The sequence below is a fragment of the Peromyscus maniculatus genome, chromosome 6 (genome assembly GCF_049852395.1).
Source record: "Peromyscus maniculatus bairdii isolate BWxNUB_F1_BW_parent chromosome 6, HU_Pman_BW_mat_3.1, whole genome shotgun sequence".
Classification (NCBI taxonomy): Eukaryota; Metazoa; Chordata; class Mammalia; order Rodentia; family Cricetidae; genus Peromyscus; species Peromyscus maniculatus.
In genome coordinates, this window is record NC_134857.1 from 136,604,056 (window position 1) to 136,622,550 (window position 18,495).

At 38.3% G+C, this 18,495-nt stretch overlaps 1 protein-coding gene across 10 annotated transcripts in view; it reads right to left on the reverse strand.

Annotated features, from left to right (window-relative positions):
• The window catches only part of LOC143274021 (uncharacterized), a 211,603-nt gene that overhangs the window by 180,524 nt on the left and 12,584 nt on the right, over positions 1-18,495 (reverse strand). Inside the window, exon 2 of one of the 10 annotated variants that reach the window (XM_076575287.1) lies at positions 16,980-17,048. The exons of 8 other annotated variants lie outside the window; for them this stretch is intronic. In XM_076575287.1, the coding sequence (XP_076431402.1) occupies positions 16,980-17,011 (32 nt within the window). In that variant the 5' untranslated portion in view covers positions 17,012-17,048. Of the gene's footprint in view, positions 1-16,979; positions 18,038-18,495 lie in introns of those variants that run through there. One more of the 10 variants, XM_076575288.1, reaches the window with a different exon arrangement.

Consider the following 18,495-nt stretch of genomic DNA (forward strand, 5'->3'; position numbering starts at 1 on the left):
CAGAATGGCTAAGATCAATAAATCAAATGAGAACTCATGCTGGTGAGGATGTGGAGCAGGGAATACTCCTCCATTGTTGGTGGAAATATAAACTTAAACAGCCACTTTGGAAGTCAGTGTGGCAATTTCTCAGAAAATGGGGGATCAACTAACAGTAGAGCTATACAACTCTTGGGCATGTACCCAAAGGATGCTCCGTCCTACTCTAGAGACACTTGCTCATTCATATTCATTGCTGCTCTATTCATAATAGCCAAAAACTGGAAACAACCTAGATGTCTTTCAACATATGAATAGATAAAGAAAATTTGGCACATTTACAGAGTGGAGTATTACTCCACTGATAAAAAGATAATAAAGTCATGAAATTTGCACGTAAATGGATGGAACAATAAAAAGATCATCCTGAGTAAGGTAAACCATATTCAGAGACAAATATATTTCCTATTCATTTATATGTGGTTGTTAGCTGTTAAATCAATGGTAATTGCCCTGGTTAGTTTTATGTCAGCTTGACACAAGCTAAAGTCCTCTGAAAAAAGGAGCCTCAATGGAGAGAATGCCTTCATAAGGTCTAGCTGTAGGGCATTTTCTTAATTAATGATTGATTGGGAAGGACCCAGCTCATTGTGAGTAGTGCCATCCTAGGCTGGTGTCCTCATGCTGGAAACTAAACTTGATAGTGGAAGAGTAACCCAGGTGGTACTGGTTTTGAAGGTATAAAGAGGTCATGGAGAGAAGCTGAGGCTTGGCACTGTGTGACAGGGTTGGTGTCCCAAAAGGGAGCCAGGAGAAGCTATTGGTGAAAGTTTTGCCCAGTTGCAGCAGAAAACCCAGCATTTTGGAGATGCTAGTATAGATGACCTTTCTTTCTTTTGGGAAAGTCATCTCCCAAATAATTACATGGAAACTTATTATTGGATTATGGAGTTTGGCCTTTAACTTGGGCTTATTCCCAATTAGCTCTTATAACTTAAATTAACCACTTTATACTAACTACATTCTGCCATGTGGCTTTTTACCTCTGTTCATGTGGCACCCCTCTGTGTCTGGCTGCTGAATATCTTACATGCCTAGATTCATCACAAGCTCTTCTCTCTGCCAGGAAGTCCTGCCTAACCTCTCCTGCCTAGATATTGAACATTCAGCTCTTTATTAAACAAATCAGGTGCCTTAGGCAGGCAAGGTAAAACAGTAACACATCTTTACACAGTTTGCTCAAATATCCTGCATCATTTCTGCCTTTTTGCCTACATACAATAAGAACAATTATCAAGTAAAGACACATTCACAATGTCCAGTGCATCTATCTATATTTGGCAAACTTGGAGAAATTCACTGTATTATCTACAATATCTTGATGAGTCCAAAGTTTTATACCTAAATCACTTTCTATCATAACTTGTATTACCATCCCAAAATATTTTTGTAGACATTAAAACATTTTCTTAGATAAACAACTTAAGGTTTTATGTCTCTCAACCTTATATACTTTGCATCTCTTTTGTGAATTTCTTTTCTGAATTTGGTAACAAGGAAAATTGTAACTATAAATATCTAGTCTTCATCCCCATCAGAGACCTGAGAAAGATATACTATTACACGAGTAAACAGGAAGTGCAAAGCAAGCAACTTCCAAATCTATAGAAAGTACAGAGACATCTGGCTGTTTGGGAAGTCACCCAAAGTTCCTCTGCAATGCTATAGAATCCATCATTAGCCTACAGGCCTGGAATATTTAATGGACATTTTTGTGAAGCAGGAATATTTGAGGGACTATCCTTCCTTGTCTTGGCAAAGTTTGGCCATCAGCTTCTTTTGTGTCCTTCTTGTCCAATTTGCACAAGCAGTCAGGTCAGGGCAGTTTCTGCCTATTGACAAACTATCACAATGAAAGCAAACTCCTTATGGAGCCTCTTCTCTGCCCATCATCTTTTTTTTTTTTTTTTTAAAGTAAATTGGTGCTGCCATGAGCAGACATGTCTCTCATTAAATGCCCTATGTTATTAAAACAACTTAAAGGTCATATTCTGTAGGTCTCTGAGGTATTTGAAGACCAATTTTCTATCTAAAATGCATGTTTGACCTTGACAGCATACTTAACTTGGCCACAAATTTGATTATTGTAGATGATTAACCACTAACCTGAATTTCTGAATTATACATTACATTTTTCAACGAGCTGCATAGGTACAATACCTTAAACAAGAATAGAACCATATATACAGTGTGTTAAAACAAAAATAACCTAAATTTGTATCAATATATAAAATCCATACCAATATAAAATATTTGAGATTAATAGTTCCTTTTTGTTTAAAAGCAGATTCAATAATATACCCCTTTTTCCTATAATTTCTCTATTGCCCCCTTTTTTTTCAGAAAGAGATCCTTGAATCTAACCTCCCTTACTTAGTTTCCTTTTACCATGACTAGTAACAACTTGCAACTAACCCCTCTAAACAGTGATAAGCATCCATAAGCCACAGAATGACCAAAAACCACCCACCCCAACTTTTGGGAATGTGGGTGTCATTTTCTCTAGATTGCTACCTGTTCTCTGGGTGCAACAGTGTCTTTAGGGGCCCCTGAAAAATTGAGATAATGGTCAAGTTCCAGGAGAGCTAAGTGTATCATTTGTTGTCTAGTCTCTGTGTGGTGGGAAAGTGCAGGGTTTATCTAAAGTCCTGGTAAGAGTATTTTGTGAGGCTGGACCCTCTCAGCTAGTAGCGCTGAAGTTGTTCTGGATGTAGATTTTTGAAGAAACTACAACAGAGGCATTTTGAGAGGCTGGATCACCTGGGCTACTTTTTATCATTAGTGTCTGGTTCATTTTTTTTATTTATTGAAAACACACAAACTTTTAATGGTAGTATACATATCTGCATTAAGACAAGTATGGAGCATGTGGTGTGCACAAATCAGCTAAGGATTATTCTCTGCTCTGTGTTTGAGCAGGTAAAAGGTATCTGTCAACTTTTAAGTTTGTTTGGACTGTATAACCAAACTGTAATACAAATCTCCATCCATGCAATATGCAAGAATGGCATACAATACTAAGTCATGAGGACTCTGTAGCCAATAAAATTTATCATATGTCATCTAGTCTTAGAGCTGTTCCCATAGTAGAGGAATCAGCTTATATGTCACCTGTCATGTAGTTTTTCTTTCATGGCTATAGCCAAGATTTTCAGGAGGTCTCCCCCTTAAAGACCTCCTGAAAAGAAGAAAGAATTTTGAAAGAATCCATAGCTTTTTGTTTCCACTAGAAACAAAAGCATAACCTCTCCTTCAATGTAACACATTTTCTGACTTCCATTCTAAAGTTAAGATATTCTTAAAATATGAAGAATGGTTTAATTCACTAGCTTCTTTTCTTTTCTTTTTTAATAATCCAATATCCCTTTGTAGCATCCTTTGCTCATCAGCAGTCAAAAAACTCAAAGTCAACAAAACACCATACAAGATCCCGATGCCCTGTATATTCCCATCCTTGTGTGACTTACTCTTTTTATATTACTTTACTCTTTCTTTAAAGACTTCACTTTATTATTTTTAAAGTATCTGTTTTGCTTTCTATGACTGTCTATACCCATTTTCAGCATCTAAGCACACATTTTAAGGAATTCTGTACATGTTTAGAGGTTTTTTTTTTGGTCTGGATCTGGCTTTACTAATTGCTTGCAGCATTCTCTGGCCACGTGACCCAAGCCTTAAACATCTAGACCATCTGATGCAAGGCTCAGCTTAGCACATGGTGCTGGCAGCTGGCTCCATGCCCCTTGGTTCCTTGAGAGCCTAGCCTCATGCCCACGGGTATCTGCCAGGAGCTAGATTTAACCGTCCCAGCTCTGGGAAGTTGGCTGGCCCATCTGTGGTACACATTTTTACCCAGTCTCCTACTCATAGTGTGCCAGCTGTTCAAGTGCCGGCTGTACAGCAGGGCCTCTTAAAGGAGCCATACCTCTGTATGCTGAGAGCACCCAGCCTACCCAAAAGACTATGGTTGGCAGAAAACCATCTCTGACTTTGTGTTGGAAACTTTTTTTCAGCTTTCTCAGGCCCCATGTGGTTACACAAGCTGGACACTGGGCAGGAAACGTAGTTGGACTTTCTTTTTTTTTGGTGTCATCAACCACCCAATAATGACATGGAGACCGTTATTAATTATGAAAGCTCGCCTTAGTTTAGGCTTGTTCCCGTCTAGCTCTTAAAATTTAAATTAACCTGTTTCTATTACTCTACCTTCTGCCATGTGGCTTTTTACCTCTGCTCAGTTCCATGAATCCCACTTCCTCCTCCGGGTCTGGCTGCCAAATGTCTTGTGTGTCTAGATTCATCTCAAGGTCCTCTCTCTGTCTAGAAGTCCTGCCTAATGTTTCCTGCCTTGCTATTGGACAGCCAAAGATAGCAGCAGGAATGGAGTGGAGCCACTCTGAGCCTAGGAGACAACCTGTGTGTGTTGCAGAGGACAGAACCAGAGAAGAGACGCAAATCCTTTAGCAGAGCCTAGAAGATTGTGAATGGATCCCAGACATTGGATACAAGATATTTCCACAGTTGGAGTTGGGTTTCACTTTGATTTGATTGGAACTATGCCCTGGTTCTTTCTTCTTGAAGTAAAAAAAAGTACTTTTTTTAAATTTTATTTTACAGGAGCCCACAGTTGAAATATTTTAAATTTTAAGACTGGATTTTAAAAGAAACTATTTTAAAGAGACTGAATATTTAAGTATTTGAATTTTTAAAGACAGTGGGACTTTAATAATTTGAAATATTAGTAATGTAATGTTTGTATTAATGTGTGATCTTGGGAATAAGAAGAAAGGAAAGGTTATGGCTTAACAGTTCATGTGTCAAATTGACATGGGGTCAATTGTGCTGATTTGATTTTTGTCAACTTGACTCAAACTAGAGTTATCTGAAAGAAAGGAACTTTAATTTAGAATGCATATGCAAGATATAGCTGTAGGGCATTTTCTTAATTGCTGATTGTTGGGGAAGGGTCCAGCCCATTGTGGGTGGTGAGATACATGGGCTGGTATCCTGGATTCTATGATAAATCAGTCTGAGCAAGCAGCAGTGAACAAGATTGTCAGCAGCATCCCTCCATGGCCTCTGCATCAGCTCCTGCCTCCAGGTTTCTACACTATTTGAGTCCCTGTCCTGACCTCTTTTGATGATAAACAGTGATATGGAGTGTAAGCCAAATAAACCCTTTACTCCACAAGTTTCTTTGGTCATGCTGTTATCACAGTAATAGAAACCCTAACTAAGGGGACCATTAAACAGCATGTTCTGCATTTCCCACACTCCTAATGTTTGGTCGGTGTTGTTTCATGCTCCTTCAAGCATTTGTTCACCTTGTAAGAACCTTTAGAAGTCACAATCAAGGTCATGTGACTCTGTCAACAAAAATATTTGTAGCAAGACTTAAATGGTATTTTATTTTTGATTCACAGCTGACTACAAAGCCAAGGATGATAAATAGACCAGTGTCACATGAGAGCTCCACACATCTCTGAGAGTCATTGAGACTTGCCTTGATCCTTCCAGTGTTCTTAAGAACTGAATTTGAACACTTGGCTTTAAACTACAGGCTAAGAAAGCACAGGAAAGCACAGCTAACTCTTCCTGGAGTTAACTGGGAATTGCTCTGTTTCCTTGCAACATGAAGAAAATCCAAGAGATCTGCTTAGCTCATCTGATATCATTGCAATCCTAGCACTGAGCAGTGTGGACAATAGGACTATGAACTCAAGGCCAGCCTCAGTAACATGGTGAGTTCAAGGAAAGTGTGTGTTGCATGAGACCCTATCTCCAAAAGAAAGAAGAAAGAAAGAAAGAAAGAAAGAAAGAAAGGAAGGAAGGAAGGAAGGAAGGAAGGAAGGAAGAAATGAAGAAAAAGAAGAAAAGAGAAACAAAAAGGAAAGAAAGAAAGAAAATAAGTTGAACAAAAGTCAGAAGTGCCTCAGGAAAAACAACACAATACCAAAAAGCACTAACCACCATTTTTACCATTAACAGTATAGAGAAAAGACAAAGAAAAATAATGGTGAGAATCTGGCATGAGTCCCTGGAAGCAAGCATGGCATCCACAACAACAACATACAATAAGATGCTTACTTCTCATTCAGAGAAGAAATACTGAATAACGTCTCATCTTAAAAAGTAACACTAGTTGGCAGAACAAAACAGTGGCTTGCTTCCCTTGTCAATCTTGGAGTGTCTGAACCTGGCTCCATTTTAAAATCATTCATCTGTTTTCTTGATTTCCCTGTTTTCTTTTCCCCAGTCTAATACCTTTATAGTCAAAAACAGTTTGCTGCAGAGAAGTGAGAAAGCTTGAGGTTGGCTCAAAGCAAAAGCAACAGAATATCCGCGTGTCCACACAACTTCAACAGTGACGCAACAGAATATCCGCGTGTCCACACAACTTCAACAGTGTGTCCACACAACTTCAACAGTGACGCAACAGAATATCTGCGTGTCCACACAACTTCAACAGTGATGCCTGTTTGTTAGCTCAAGGTGTTGTGGATAGAATCTGACACGGACTGTGATTAGTTCTCTGGTTTGTTTTGGCACAAGGTAGAAGTCCAGGATTTGAACAGACTAGCTTATGGAAAATCTCTGGCTGGTGGTGGTACAGTTTTGGGCTGAGGTAATTGTTGTAGGCAAAATATGCTCTGTTTTGATTGTTCAGTGGAGGCTCTGTTTCCTGGTTGACCGTTGACTCGTGGTCACTCCTAAATCCTATAGTCTACTTTCAAGTCTGTATTCAAGCATAAGAGGAATTCTGAGTCCTTTCAGGCTTCAAAACACTTTCTGCAACCAGCCAAAGAAACCTCTCTCGATAAAGACCTCCTACAGTCAGCACAGCCCACTGAGGCAATCTGAAATTATATAGAGCAAGGGCTGTAATCACACCTGCTAGGTTGCCTCAGAGGAGCATCTGGATTGATGGTTTAATGAACAAGCAGGGCCCAGGAGTCTTGATGGGCTATATTAGAATTCTGTCTCCCACACTCCACCTTCTACTATACAACTTCAAACAGCCCAAACTATGCTGAGAATGAGGAGGAAAAGAGGTAGCTTTAGGTGTGAGAATCATGTTTTAATGAATTTGTGCCTTAAATGAATAAAAACAATTTCCATTCTAAGTTATGGGAATTTGTTATTGTCAATAGTTGAGAACTAGAGGGCACATGGTAGTCACCCATTGAAAGGCTCCATTACTGTGGCTTTAACAGAGCCTGCCTCTCAGATCTTGATACAGTAACCATTTACCTCCTCAAACTCTTCTTCAGAGTGTTTATTATGAACAGAACATCTGCTTCCTGATAACTAAGCAGCCACAGAGTAGATGGATTTCCACAAAATTCCTTCTCAGGCTATAAGTTTCCCTGACCACACTTCCTTAGCTGATACCTTGGTACTGTATGCTACACATTTACCATCTGTATTCCATCCATACCATGCATATCAATTTATAGTTATGTATTTACTTGCTGGTGTATTTATTTGTTGTCTGTCACAGCTAGACCTGAAGTTTATATCTACAGTGGCCACCCCAGTCTTTGACGCTTCAATGTTTAGTATCTTACACAGAACCAAATACATAGTCGGTACAAATAATTACATATTGATACTCAGCCATATTTTTCCTACTAAAATTTAACTATCTGTCAATGTATTGAGCAAAAAGAGACATATCTAAAAAGATAAAGTTGCAAATAGTTAAACATAGAAACCCCCACATACACAGCCAACCTATGAACAGACATATTTAGATAAAGGAGACCCTTTGTGAACCTAAATATTGTCCATTTGAAGCTGATTCTCAGTGACTGACCTAGCTTCCATCATTCCATCACTTTAAACTCTTCGTATCTCCCTGATCTACTTACTACCAAGCTTCAGGTGACCAAATGTACAGTGGGAAGAAAGGAAGTTAAAATTTAAGAATGAAAAAGAACTCAGGGGTTTCTGTTTGTTTTGTTTACTTATCCACATGTGGGTCTTATGTCCCATCCCTAAAGTTAGTACATGTTACTCCTAATTAGCCAGACACCTAAACTCAGACCATTAAGTCCCTGTGACCTCACTGTCCAAGGCAAGACCTGATTCTACACATACCATCAGACCTACTAAAACTGTTTGAGGGGACACAGTAAGAGTTTTAATGGTGCTGTGGAGACTGCTTGGTTGGTGAAGCATTCACCACACAAGGACAAAGACCTGTGTTTGAGCCCCAGAAACCATGTAACAGTTGTGCATTGTAGTGTGCACTTGAAAGCTTGATGCAATGAAGGTAGAGACTGGAGGATGCCAGCCACTGAGAGATTCGGTCTCATAAAATAAGGAAGATAGATCCCGAGGAATGGCAGCTAAGTTTTACTTCTGGCTTCTGTACATGAACACACAGACACTGGAACACACATGCACATGAATATATACACAATTTTTGAGTCTTTCATAGATCTTTATATATGTTTATGTTTAACAAGTATGTCCTGAATAAAATGAAAAAAAAATAGTTTTGATGGTTATGAAGGCATAACTATTGAAATTTTCCAAGGCTCAGACAGACTTTTTCCAAGGATTATCTAACTCAGATTTAGAACTATGACAGGAAGGCCATATTTCTGGGTTCATTTTGAGCTTATGTTGCTTCCTTGATTGCAGTTCAAATACACTTAAGCTTCACACAGATTTATGAAGCAACTAACATCTTTATGTCAGGCACAGATTTCACCCATCATTATTTTTATATGTCTACCAGATGAATTTCTGTCATAAAAACGTTGTCTTAGAAAGTGTCATACAGTAACTATGGGATACGCGCTTCCCTGCACACCTGTAAATTAGCACTGCATGCTTTGATGAGGAAGGCTCAGGCTGCTGTTTCTCTGCTACCTTTTTCAGTTAAGTCAGTAGAAATGACATTTGTAAAAACTTGAAAAGTCTTTGCCTTGATGGTTAAATCTTACCAATTTTGAGAAAATTAAGTCTCCTGGCATGAAACCAACTGGAAGCAGCAGCCTCTCAGGTCTTCCTCCTTCCTCCCTAGCAACACGGGGATATTGTGTGTGATGCACTAGTCATCGGAGCTTCTATGGATGCTTAGCTCCACAGAGATGGAGGGAAGGTCTGTGCAGCTCTGACAAATTCTGCATAAGTTCCTCTAAAGTTTAGACACTGTTCAGCCTCATCTCCATCACATGGCCTTACTGTTATCCTCTGGGCCTTTTCTCCTTTGTGAGTGGAACAAGTGATTGTCATTCTAACAGAGACCAGGTCTCCTGGTTTCCACCATTCCAATTTTTCACCTCTTATTTTTTTCTTATATTTTGTTAATATCCTTCAGAAGTGATGACTTTGCTCTTATCAAATGCCCCCTCTCAGCTTGCAATAAACAGCTTCTCACTTGGCTTGAATCCTTCCATTTCTTCAACAGTCAATTGCAATACAGAGTCAATATTTGACATTAAAGACCACACCCCCAACACACAGAAAAATTCATTTTTATGGAGTAGTCTCTACATATTTGGGAGATTTTTGTTATCTCCAATGCTGCTTATTCTAGACAGTGGATTAAGCATACTCATTTCCTTCATGCTATACCTTGTCTGTCTGCCTTTCTCAGCAAATCATTCTGAAAAAAATTACATGCATCAAAAGTGCCCTTAGAGGAAAAGTTCTAACATCCTCAAACTTCGTATCAGGTGATTTTGAGGGGGGCTTTAGTGAGGCTCTCACTCTTGTCATTTGATGTTGCATAAACAATGATATAAAAGGAATTAGCAGCTACATATTGAGTAATCAGGCTATCTCAAAGCTCTAAACTGACAGTGGTTAAGCCAATGAAAGTAATTCCATAATCTGACTAGTCCAAAAAGCACTGCATCTAATTGTGTGGCTACAAACGTCTATTCCACTTGTTTGACTCATCCCTGTGTGTTAGAAGAGAGCAGCTCAAAGGCATGGTCGGAGCACCCATGTCGTTTCCAATGATCAGCATCATATTCATATTGGTGCCAAGTCGGGCTGGACATAAGCCTTCCCAGGTTCAACGTAAATGGCTGGCATGAGACACACTCACTCTTGCAGCTAATACCATCCCTATTTCTTACATTTTTGAAAGCAAACAAGAGAACAGCAACCCTTACTTTAGACTGACAGCTGAAATAGAGGTCATCTGCATTGTGTTCTGCTTTCCAAAACTTCATTTATTTTGATATTTGCATTTGCTGGGTTAGAGTAGAATAGTTCTTGCTAAATTAGGAACTGACAATGTAATTACTCATGATTGATAAGCTTTGTTTGTAGGAGTCAGGGCTGGAACATGAAGCACTCACCTTCATCCTGATTTGCATTTGTCATACTCAAAACAACACATATACAGAATGGAGGTAAATTAGTATCATTGGATCCAGTAATAGTCATTGAAAAAAATCCTAGGACAAGCAAACTTCTATTTAGTAAGTACTGAATTATCCCATTCTGCATTGTAAGATTAGGGCCCATATGCTACATTGTTCCTCTGAAATTGTTGTCTAAACATGACAGATTCTGATGTAATGAGCAACCCTTTAAAATATTGTCAGGTGTGTCTTGACTTAGTACTTAGTACTCAGTGTCAGTACTGAGGGAAATGCCCCATTCTCCATCTTGGCCAAAGTGTACAACGTAGTCTGTGAAGACACATTTTATTGGCGTACTTTAGAGATTGGTACTTTTAAGTATCTGTACACCTGCAAATGCTGCCATTTTCAAAATGATTCTACCTTTCCCAGCAGAAGCTGAAGTGAGGTGAATGGAAATGATACTGCCATTGGAATCAGGGTGCATTGGTTGGAATTGTCTCTATGTCACTTACTAGCCAGGCAACACACCAGTGATGCCTAAGCACGAGGTTCAAATCTTCCACTAAAACATTCGTAATTGTTCAACTGGTGCAAATCTTGCAGATCCCACTCTGAGGGTTAAATAAAATAGGAGTAAGTAGAAATCACTTATAATATCCACTATGCAGGGGACATCCTGAATATGTCAAGCCATTAATATAGTGATTACTACTTTCTGATGGCTTTCCTAAATCTGACTCTATGGCTTCTTCTTTTAAAGGAATCAAGAAGTCATATCTAGTTTCCAAAGAAAAGAAACAGAAAAAATGCCAAGTTGTGTTTTAAAGATGTCTTATTTTAATTAATTGGCAAGGAAATGGGAATAAACACAACTAGGGTCATGTAGGAGAATTAAACTAGTATACACCATGGTACTCAAGGACACAATGAGTTACTGTCTCATTATTCATATCAAGTTGCTTCTAAGGTGGAGGAAAAAGTTCTACCAAATTCAGTGGAAACAGGTATATAAAAACAGAAAACAGACCCAGAATTTTTATTTTTTCCATTTTGAAGTTTTATCTAAGTTTTCAGATACTTATCTGTATAAGTTTTGAGTTGATTTTTAAAATTACATTTTTAAAAATTACATTTTTAAATTTGCATATTAATGTTTAATTACCCAAATATCTCTAAATATTGAGCAGCTCAGCTTCCAAACTTTAGTTTTCTCCTTTTCACCCTATGTGGATATTCCAACCTCTTGCTTTTGCATGTTAACATTAAAATCAGTTTATCTATATCTGTAGATTAAGCCATGAAGATATGGTGTAATATCAACATTTTCCATTTGTGAAGATGAACTTTCTTCAATTTTTCCTTTTTAAATATTTGTACCATCTCAGGGTTTTGTTCATTAGCTCTTATACATGGTTTGTTAGATTGATGCCTAAGTATTTCACTTTGGAAGGTGCTAATACAAATGGTATTGGATCTTTAGCTCAAATGCTACTTATTTACTGCTACAAGATAGTAAAATAATTGATTTCCCTGTGTTATACTCCTATCCTTCGATTTTATAGTGTTTTTGTTGATATTTTCAGATTTTCTACATTGACTGTCATACCATAATCAACTAAAAAGTTTCATCTTTTCTTTTCTAACCAGCTATGTAATCTTAAGTAGTGGCAGAGGCTTTCAAAATGTTTAACATATATTTATCACAGTCCATCTTGTCTTGCTATGCAAAAAATATCTGAGGCTGGCTGATTCATAAAAACATCATTTGCCCTTGTCTTTGGAGGACCCAATGTAGGTGTGTTTGCGGGTATTGTGTGGGTATGTTTATGGGGTACTCTGTGGGTATCTTCAGATGTGATTATTAGTTTTTATAGGGAGTTTCTATAACACTAATCTTAAAAGGTCCTAATAATAAAAACAAACCCAGAGCCAGCTATTGGGGTGAACGTTGAAATATCAGAGAAACAGAACAAGCCACAGCTAACCTCACCTTGCTAATTCCTCAGCTGATCTTGTTTCCTCAAATTGGAAGCTTCTGTGTCCTCATCCAAATGGGTCTCAGCTGAACTGCTGCTCAAAAGCCTAAAAGCTTAACCAGTCTAGTTCCTGGTCCTCACACCTAATATACCTTTCTGCTTCCTGCCATCACTTCCTGGGATTAAAGGCGTGAGTCACCATGCCTGGCTGTTTCCAGTGTGGACTCACAGAGATCTGGATGAATCTCTGCCTCTGGAATGCCAGGATTAAAGGCGTGTGTGCCACCATTTTCTGGCCTCTATGTCTATCTAGTGGCTGTTCTGCTCTCTAACCCCAGATAAGTTTATTAGTGTTCACAATACATTGGGGAACACAATATTACCACAAGTTTCCCTATTCTTGATTTGTTGAGCTACCTGCACATCCTGAGATTGTCTGTCATTGCTCTGACCAGTAACTAACATCCCCCAAGGCCTTCCTTTTCATTAATGTCTGTTTCCTTACCTTTGAAAAACTACTTTCAGACTGACTGTAACAGGGATCTGGTGGGGATGCCTTCCTTTTTGTCTGTGTCTTCATCTCTCCTGTTTCCTAAAGGATGGTTTTGCTGGTTAGCATTCTTACATGTTGCTGCTAACAATTCTGTGTGCCCTTTTATGCATATGCCTATCTTTTCTGACCTGTAGAATCTTCTTTGCATACTTACCATAAGAGTTTGATTGTAACCTGTCTTGGCGTGGACTTGGATGAGACAAAAATGACTGTGTCTTTAATCTTCCTGGTACTTGGATATTTGTCTTCTGCACATTGGAAACTTGTCTGTCTCTTTGAAGAGCATTCCTCTACCTTTGATATTGTTGAGTTCCTCTTGCACAAGAATGAGGCACAGTTTTATTCTCAGTGCTGTCCCTGTGAGCAGATAAGAAATCCTTACCCTTCCCATTCGTGTTCCCCCTTTATTCCATCACTGGAGAACAAACAAGTAATCTGTCTTTGAACGATCCCTTTCTGATCTCAACTTGTTCTACTTCTGGGGCCTTATTTATAGCATATACTTTTTAAATTTTGCTCGGTGCAGCTTCCAACTCAAGGATTTTGTTTGGTATTTTTTAAATTCATTTACTTCTCTTGAAAAAAAATCTGAATTGAATGACTTTTCTATGTTTCCTTAATGTACATAATATTTTCTTTTAAAACAGTTTGATTTTCACATCTAAGAGATTTCCAGGCTTGCTTAAGGTATGATCACTTTCTGACGCCTGATGTTGGTGGGTTTTGAATCCAGTGTATCTTTCCTCCATAAAACAATCATGCTTCCAGTTATCATAGAGCTTTGTGTGTGTCCCAAGTCTTAAAAGACTGTGATCACTTCTATTTATGACAGAGGTGTCGTAAGTCTGATTTGCTTATGTTTCTATGAATGTCTTAGTAGACGGTAAGGCAAGCCTATGTCTTGTCCCCAATCTATAGGTGGCATACTCTTCAGCATGAACTGGACTGGGGTTGTTCATCAAATAAAAGTTTTGTATGCCAGCCTGCCTCTCCCTGGGGCTAGAGTTCTCACAGAAACCTTTTTCACATTCACTAAAGGGGGTCACGCCCTTCCAGTTTCTACCAGCTTAAACAAAGCCACTGGGGGGATCAGTCTCACCTCCCAGTGCATGTCTGACACCACCAACGCTGAAATGCTGTGTCACACCCCAACTCTACACTTTGCCAACACAGCATGAAGATAAAAACTCCATTATATATATTAACAATGTCTAGTCCAATATCATCTGATAAACTCAGACCAAAAAATTTTCATTACTTATCTTATTTAAAACAAGTAGTTCCTTTTTAAAAGTAGATTTCATAATCTCCCTTTTTATTGTATCATATCCATATTATCTCTTTTTTTCTTTTCATAATACATTCAGTAGTCTATCTTTTGTCATTTTTATATCTTCCCCTTTTTCTTCAGTGTAGATTCAGTAATCTACCTATTTATCCTATTATTTCTTTATCTTTTTTCTCAGAGTAGATTCAATGATGTATCTCATATCTTATACTCTTTTTCTTTTTTCTTTCTAGGGGTGAAGATATTTTTAGGGAATCTCGAAAAGAAAATTTTTGGGTTAATTGTCAAGTCCTGTATCATTTGTTCAGTCTCAGCATAATAGGAAAGTTCAGGTCTGTCACAAGTCCTTGTTCGAGTAGTCTGTCAGGCTGGATCATCTCAGCTAGCCATCTCAAATTTTCCTGAGTAGTTTGTAGTCCAAAGTCGATCTTTTGGTGGTGTTAATTGGCTTAATGTTTTTACCATAGTCCATGCAGAATCATCGTTGTGGAGTCCTGTCATCTTTTTGAAGATTTCAAAGTCACTTTTAGGTGTGGTCATGGTTCACTGCAGACTTTTTTTTTTCCTCCTCTGTGGTTTGGAGCAATCACAGTCTGATAAATGTCTGTCTCTCAGAACCATGAATGTTCTTCCCTAGAAGAGAAAATCTTCACAGCAATTTCTCCCCACCATTTGTCTTGCCAAACTTTTCCAAACTGACCTTTGCTGATGCTTTCTTGTAACACGATGGTCCTGGCAATTCTTCTCTGAACAAGCAGCAATAAACCTTTCTTGGCAACATCACTGCAGTCATCAACATGATGAGAAAAAGCCAGCAACTCGGAGTAGCAGCCACTGCCTCCATGGTCCCACCACTGTTTGTGGTTCAGCCCCGGCAAGCTTCTCCTTAGCAAGCCTCCTAGGCCGGCCTCAAACTCGGGATTCACCTGCCTCTGCCTCCTTCAGGAAATGCTACCGGCCTGCGCCACCACAACTGGCCAAGTGTAGCTCAGGCCTGAGCCTGGGGCCCACAAGGCTACAGGCAAGAGGCTTTTTCGTGAATTCGTACCAAGAACGTTGGGCACCAGATGTAGCAGGAATCTTAGAGAGTCTTATTAATAATATCAAACCTGAGCCAGGTATTGGGGTGAACACTGGAAGATCAGAGAGACAGAACAAGCCACAGCTATCTCACCTCGCAGGATCCTCAGCTGGTCTTGTCTCCTCAGACTGGAGGCCTCTGAGTCCTCATCCAGAATGGCTCTCAGCTGAATTGCTGCTCAAAAGCCTGAATGCTTAACAAGCCAAATGCTTAACCAGCCAAATGCTTCCTCACACCTTATGTACCTTTCTGCTTTCTACCACAACTCCCTGGGATTAAAGGCTTGCTTTCTGGGATTAAAGGCATGATGAGTCACCATGCCTGTCTGTATCCTTCAACACATGGATTTTTGTCTCTGTAATGCTAGGATTAAAGGCGTGTGCTATCACTGCCTATCTTAAGTATCTAGTGGCTTTTCTGTTCTCTGACCCCAGATAAGTTTATTAAGGTACACAATATTTTGGGGAACACAATAGCAGCACACACACTGCTATGGGCAGCTTTGCACTTAGGTTGAACCTTGACCTTCAGCTATTCTGTGCCCACATTGCTCTCATGGCATGCTCACTGCTAGATTTTTCTGTTTGAATTTAACTAATTAATATTTTTTTTGTGTATGTGTGTGGGCACATGCACACCATGGAGGTTGTGTGGAAACCAGAGGAAACTTTATGGGAATCTGTCCTCTTCTTAACCATGTGGACTAAGGGCTAGAACCTGGGTGGTCACATTTGGTGGCAAGTGTCCTTCCCTTTGTTTTGCATGCAGAGGAAAGATGTCAGATTCTTTCATGTTTGGGGAAATATTTAATTGAATTTTGTGTCATTTAGTGTTCAGGGACTATGGTTATAGGTGATATCCAAGAGTCTGCAACAATGCTCAAACACGATAAATAATTTTGAGTTTTGATATGTATATTTTCTCCTTATATATGGTTGTTATATTTCTCCAAAGAAATTGGGTCAATAGAGTGGGCAAGCATTGAGTATATAGATGATAGGTAGGCGAGAGACAGACAGACAACAAAGAGGGGATTTACTATAAAGTTAGCACCATGCTTACAGTCTGAAAAGTTCATACTACTGTCTGTAAGCTGCTGAGCCAGGGAAACTAGCAACATAAGACAGTCAAAGCCTAAAGCCCCATGAACGAGGGAAGCTATGGATCTGATACCAATTTTGAGGTCTAAGGTTTGAAAGCCTGGTGGAAGGGGAGTGCAAGGTGCTGGCACAAATCCCAAGTCAGAAGATGAGACACCAGAAGAAGAAGAGCAAATCTGTTGTGGAATAATCCTATTGTACACTGAAAAGATTTGTCACTCAGAATTGGTTTAATAAAATGCTGATTGGCTAGTAGCCAGGCAGGAAGTTAGGCAGGAAAGCCAAAATGAGAATGATGGGAAGAAGGAGGACTGAGTCGAGGAGATGCCAGCCAGATGCAGAGAAAGCAAGATAAGAATGACATACCGAGAAAAAGTACCAAGCCACATGGCTAAACATAAATAAGAATTATGGGTTAGTTTAAGTATAAGAGCTAGTTAGTAATAAGCCTGAGCTACCACCTGATCATTTACAAGTAACATTAAGCCTACAAGTCAATTATTTGGAAAGCAGCTACTGGGTCTTTGGGCGGGGCAGAAACTTCCCTTTACTCAAATCTTTTCTCCCACCTCTTACTGCTTGGGGTCTCTCCATGGAGTGCTGACACTCACTCATGTTGGTAAGGTTGGGTCTCTTTCCTCATCCTACTGATTCAGATATTAGCCTCTTCCTCAGGCAACCTGAAAAGAAATTCAGAATCCACGTTTTCCCAACTGTCTGTGTATCCTTCAGGACAGTCAAGTCAATGAATAGATCATCACAACAAATTACTGATCCAATTGTGAGTTGTTTGACCCTGAAATTCTGTGTTAATCTACTGTTGCTTTCATAGAGGACTCGGTGGCTAAAATATACTTCCCAATGATGTAATCATTTCCAGCTCATGCTGTCCTTTTACAGAAAAAAAATCAAAGTTCAAAATTATAATCCTAGAATAATCTTTACTTTCTTCTTTCAATAAAACAATCATTTTAACTAGCTATTCTCTTCTAGATAAGAAGATGAATTTCAAAGTGATATATCCTCATGCAGAAGTCAAACTATGAACTCTATTTCTGTTTTTAAAAATGCCTACACTTATGTGAAATCAATTTTGTTTCTTGTTTTTCTGACTCTAATTTCACTAAACATCTCCAGGATAAATGGGCTGTTTCTAAAACAAGTTTGTTTTTTTTTTATTCAAACTGTAAGCATTCCTAATTTACAAAAGATAGATATCCTTATTTCAGATTCTAGTTATGTTCATTAGTAAAATAATTAGTTTAATTTTGAGATGGCAGTTAGGCAATGAGGTGTATATAGAAAGGAATACATTAGCTGGAGGAGCATTGCTCTCTAAAATATATTATTTCCTTCTGATTATTTTATTCCTGGCTGTATTATTAGCTTATCACCAATTATTGGCTAATACCATCCTAATTTTAAATTATGAATATGATCATTATTAATTTTATTAGTGACAAGAAACACTACACACCACGTGTGAAATGTTTAGCAGGTTCATTGATTCTCAAGTATGTGCCAAAAACTTTTAGTTCCTGCAAAACACAGCTGGAAAAACTATTTCAGAGATTATTAGTGTGACTGATAGGAAAAAAATTACAGTTTTATTCTAAAATATAAAGCTGTGTCAAACTTTTACCTTTATAGCATCCTAGTTAAATTTTTAAAAAATATGTAAATTGTTTAAAAAAATGTAAATGTATATTACCTTATAACTAAAAATTAAACAAGAAATCTAGCATCTATTTATGCTATAAACTATATATATATATATATATATATATTTACATATTTAGTGGTTGAGTAAAACTAATTTCATGGAAAAATCAGGAGCTACCCTCATAAAATTAATCTTGCCCTCATGATATATGTAGCATTAAAAACATGCCATTTTAGGTTTTAATGTGACAAATAATTTACTTTTTAGTAATTTAATATTTTGACTTAAAGCTCTAGGATAATTGCATAGAATAGTAAAACATACTAATTTAGAAAAATAAACATTTCCAGAAATTCAAGTACTAAAATATATATCTAACAGTTCCTTCTTGTTGAACAGTAGCATGTGGGCTTGTGTATAAACATTCTGGTAGATCAACTATCTATCAATGGATTGAACCAAAC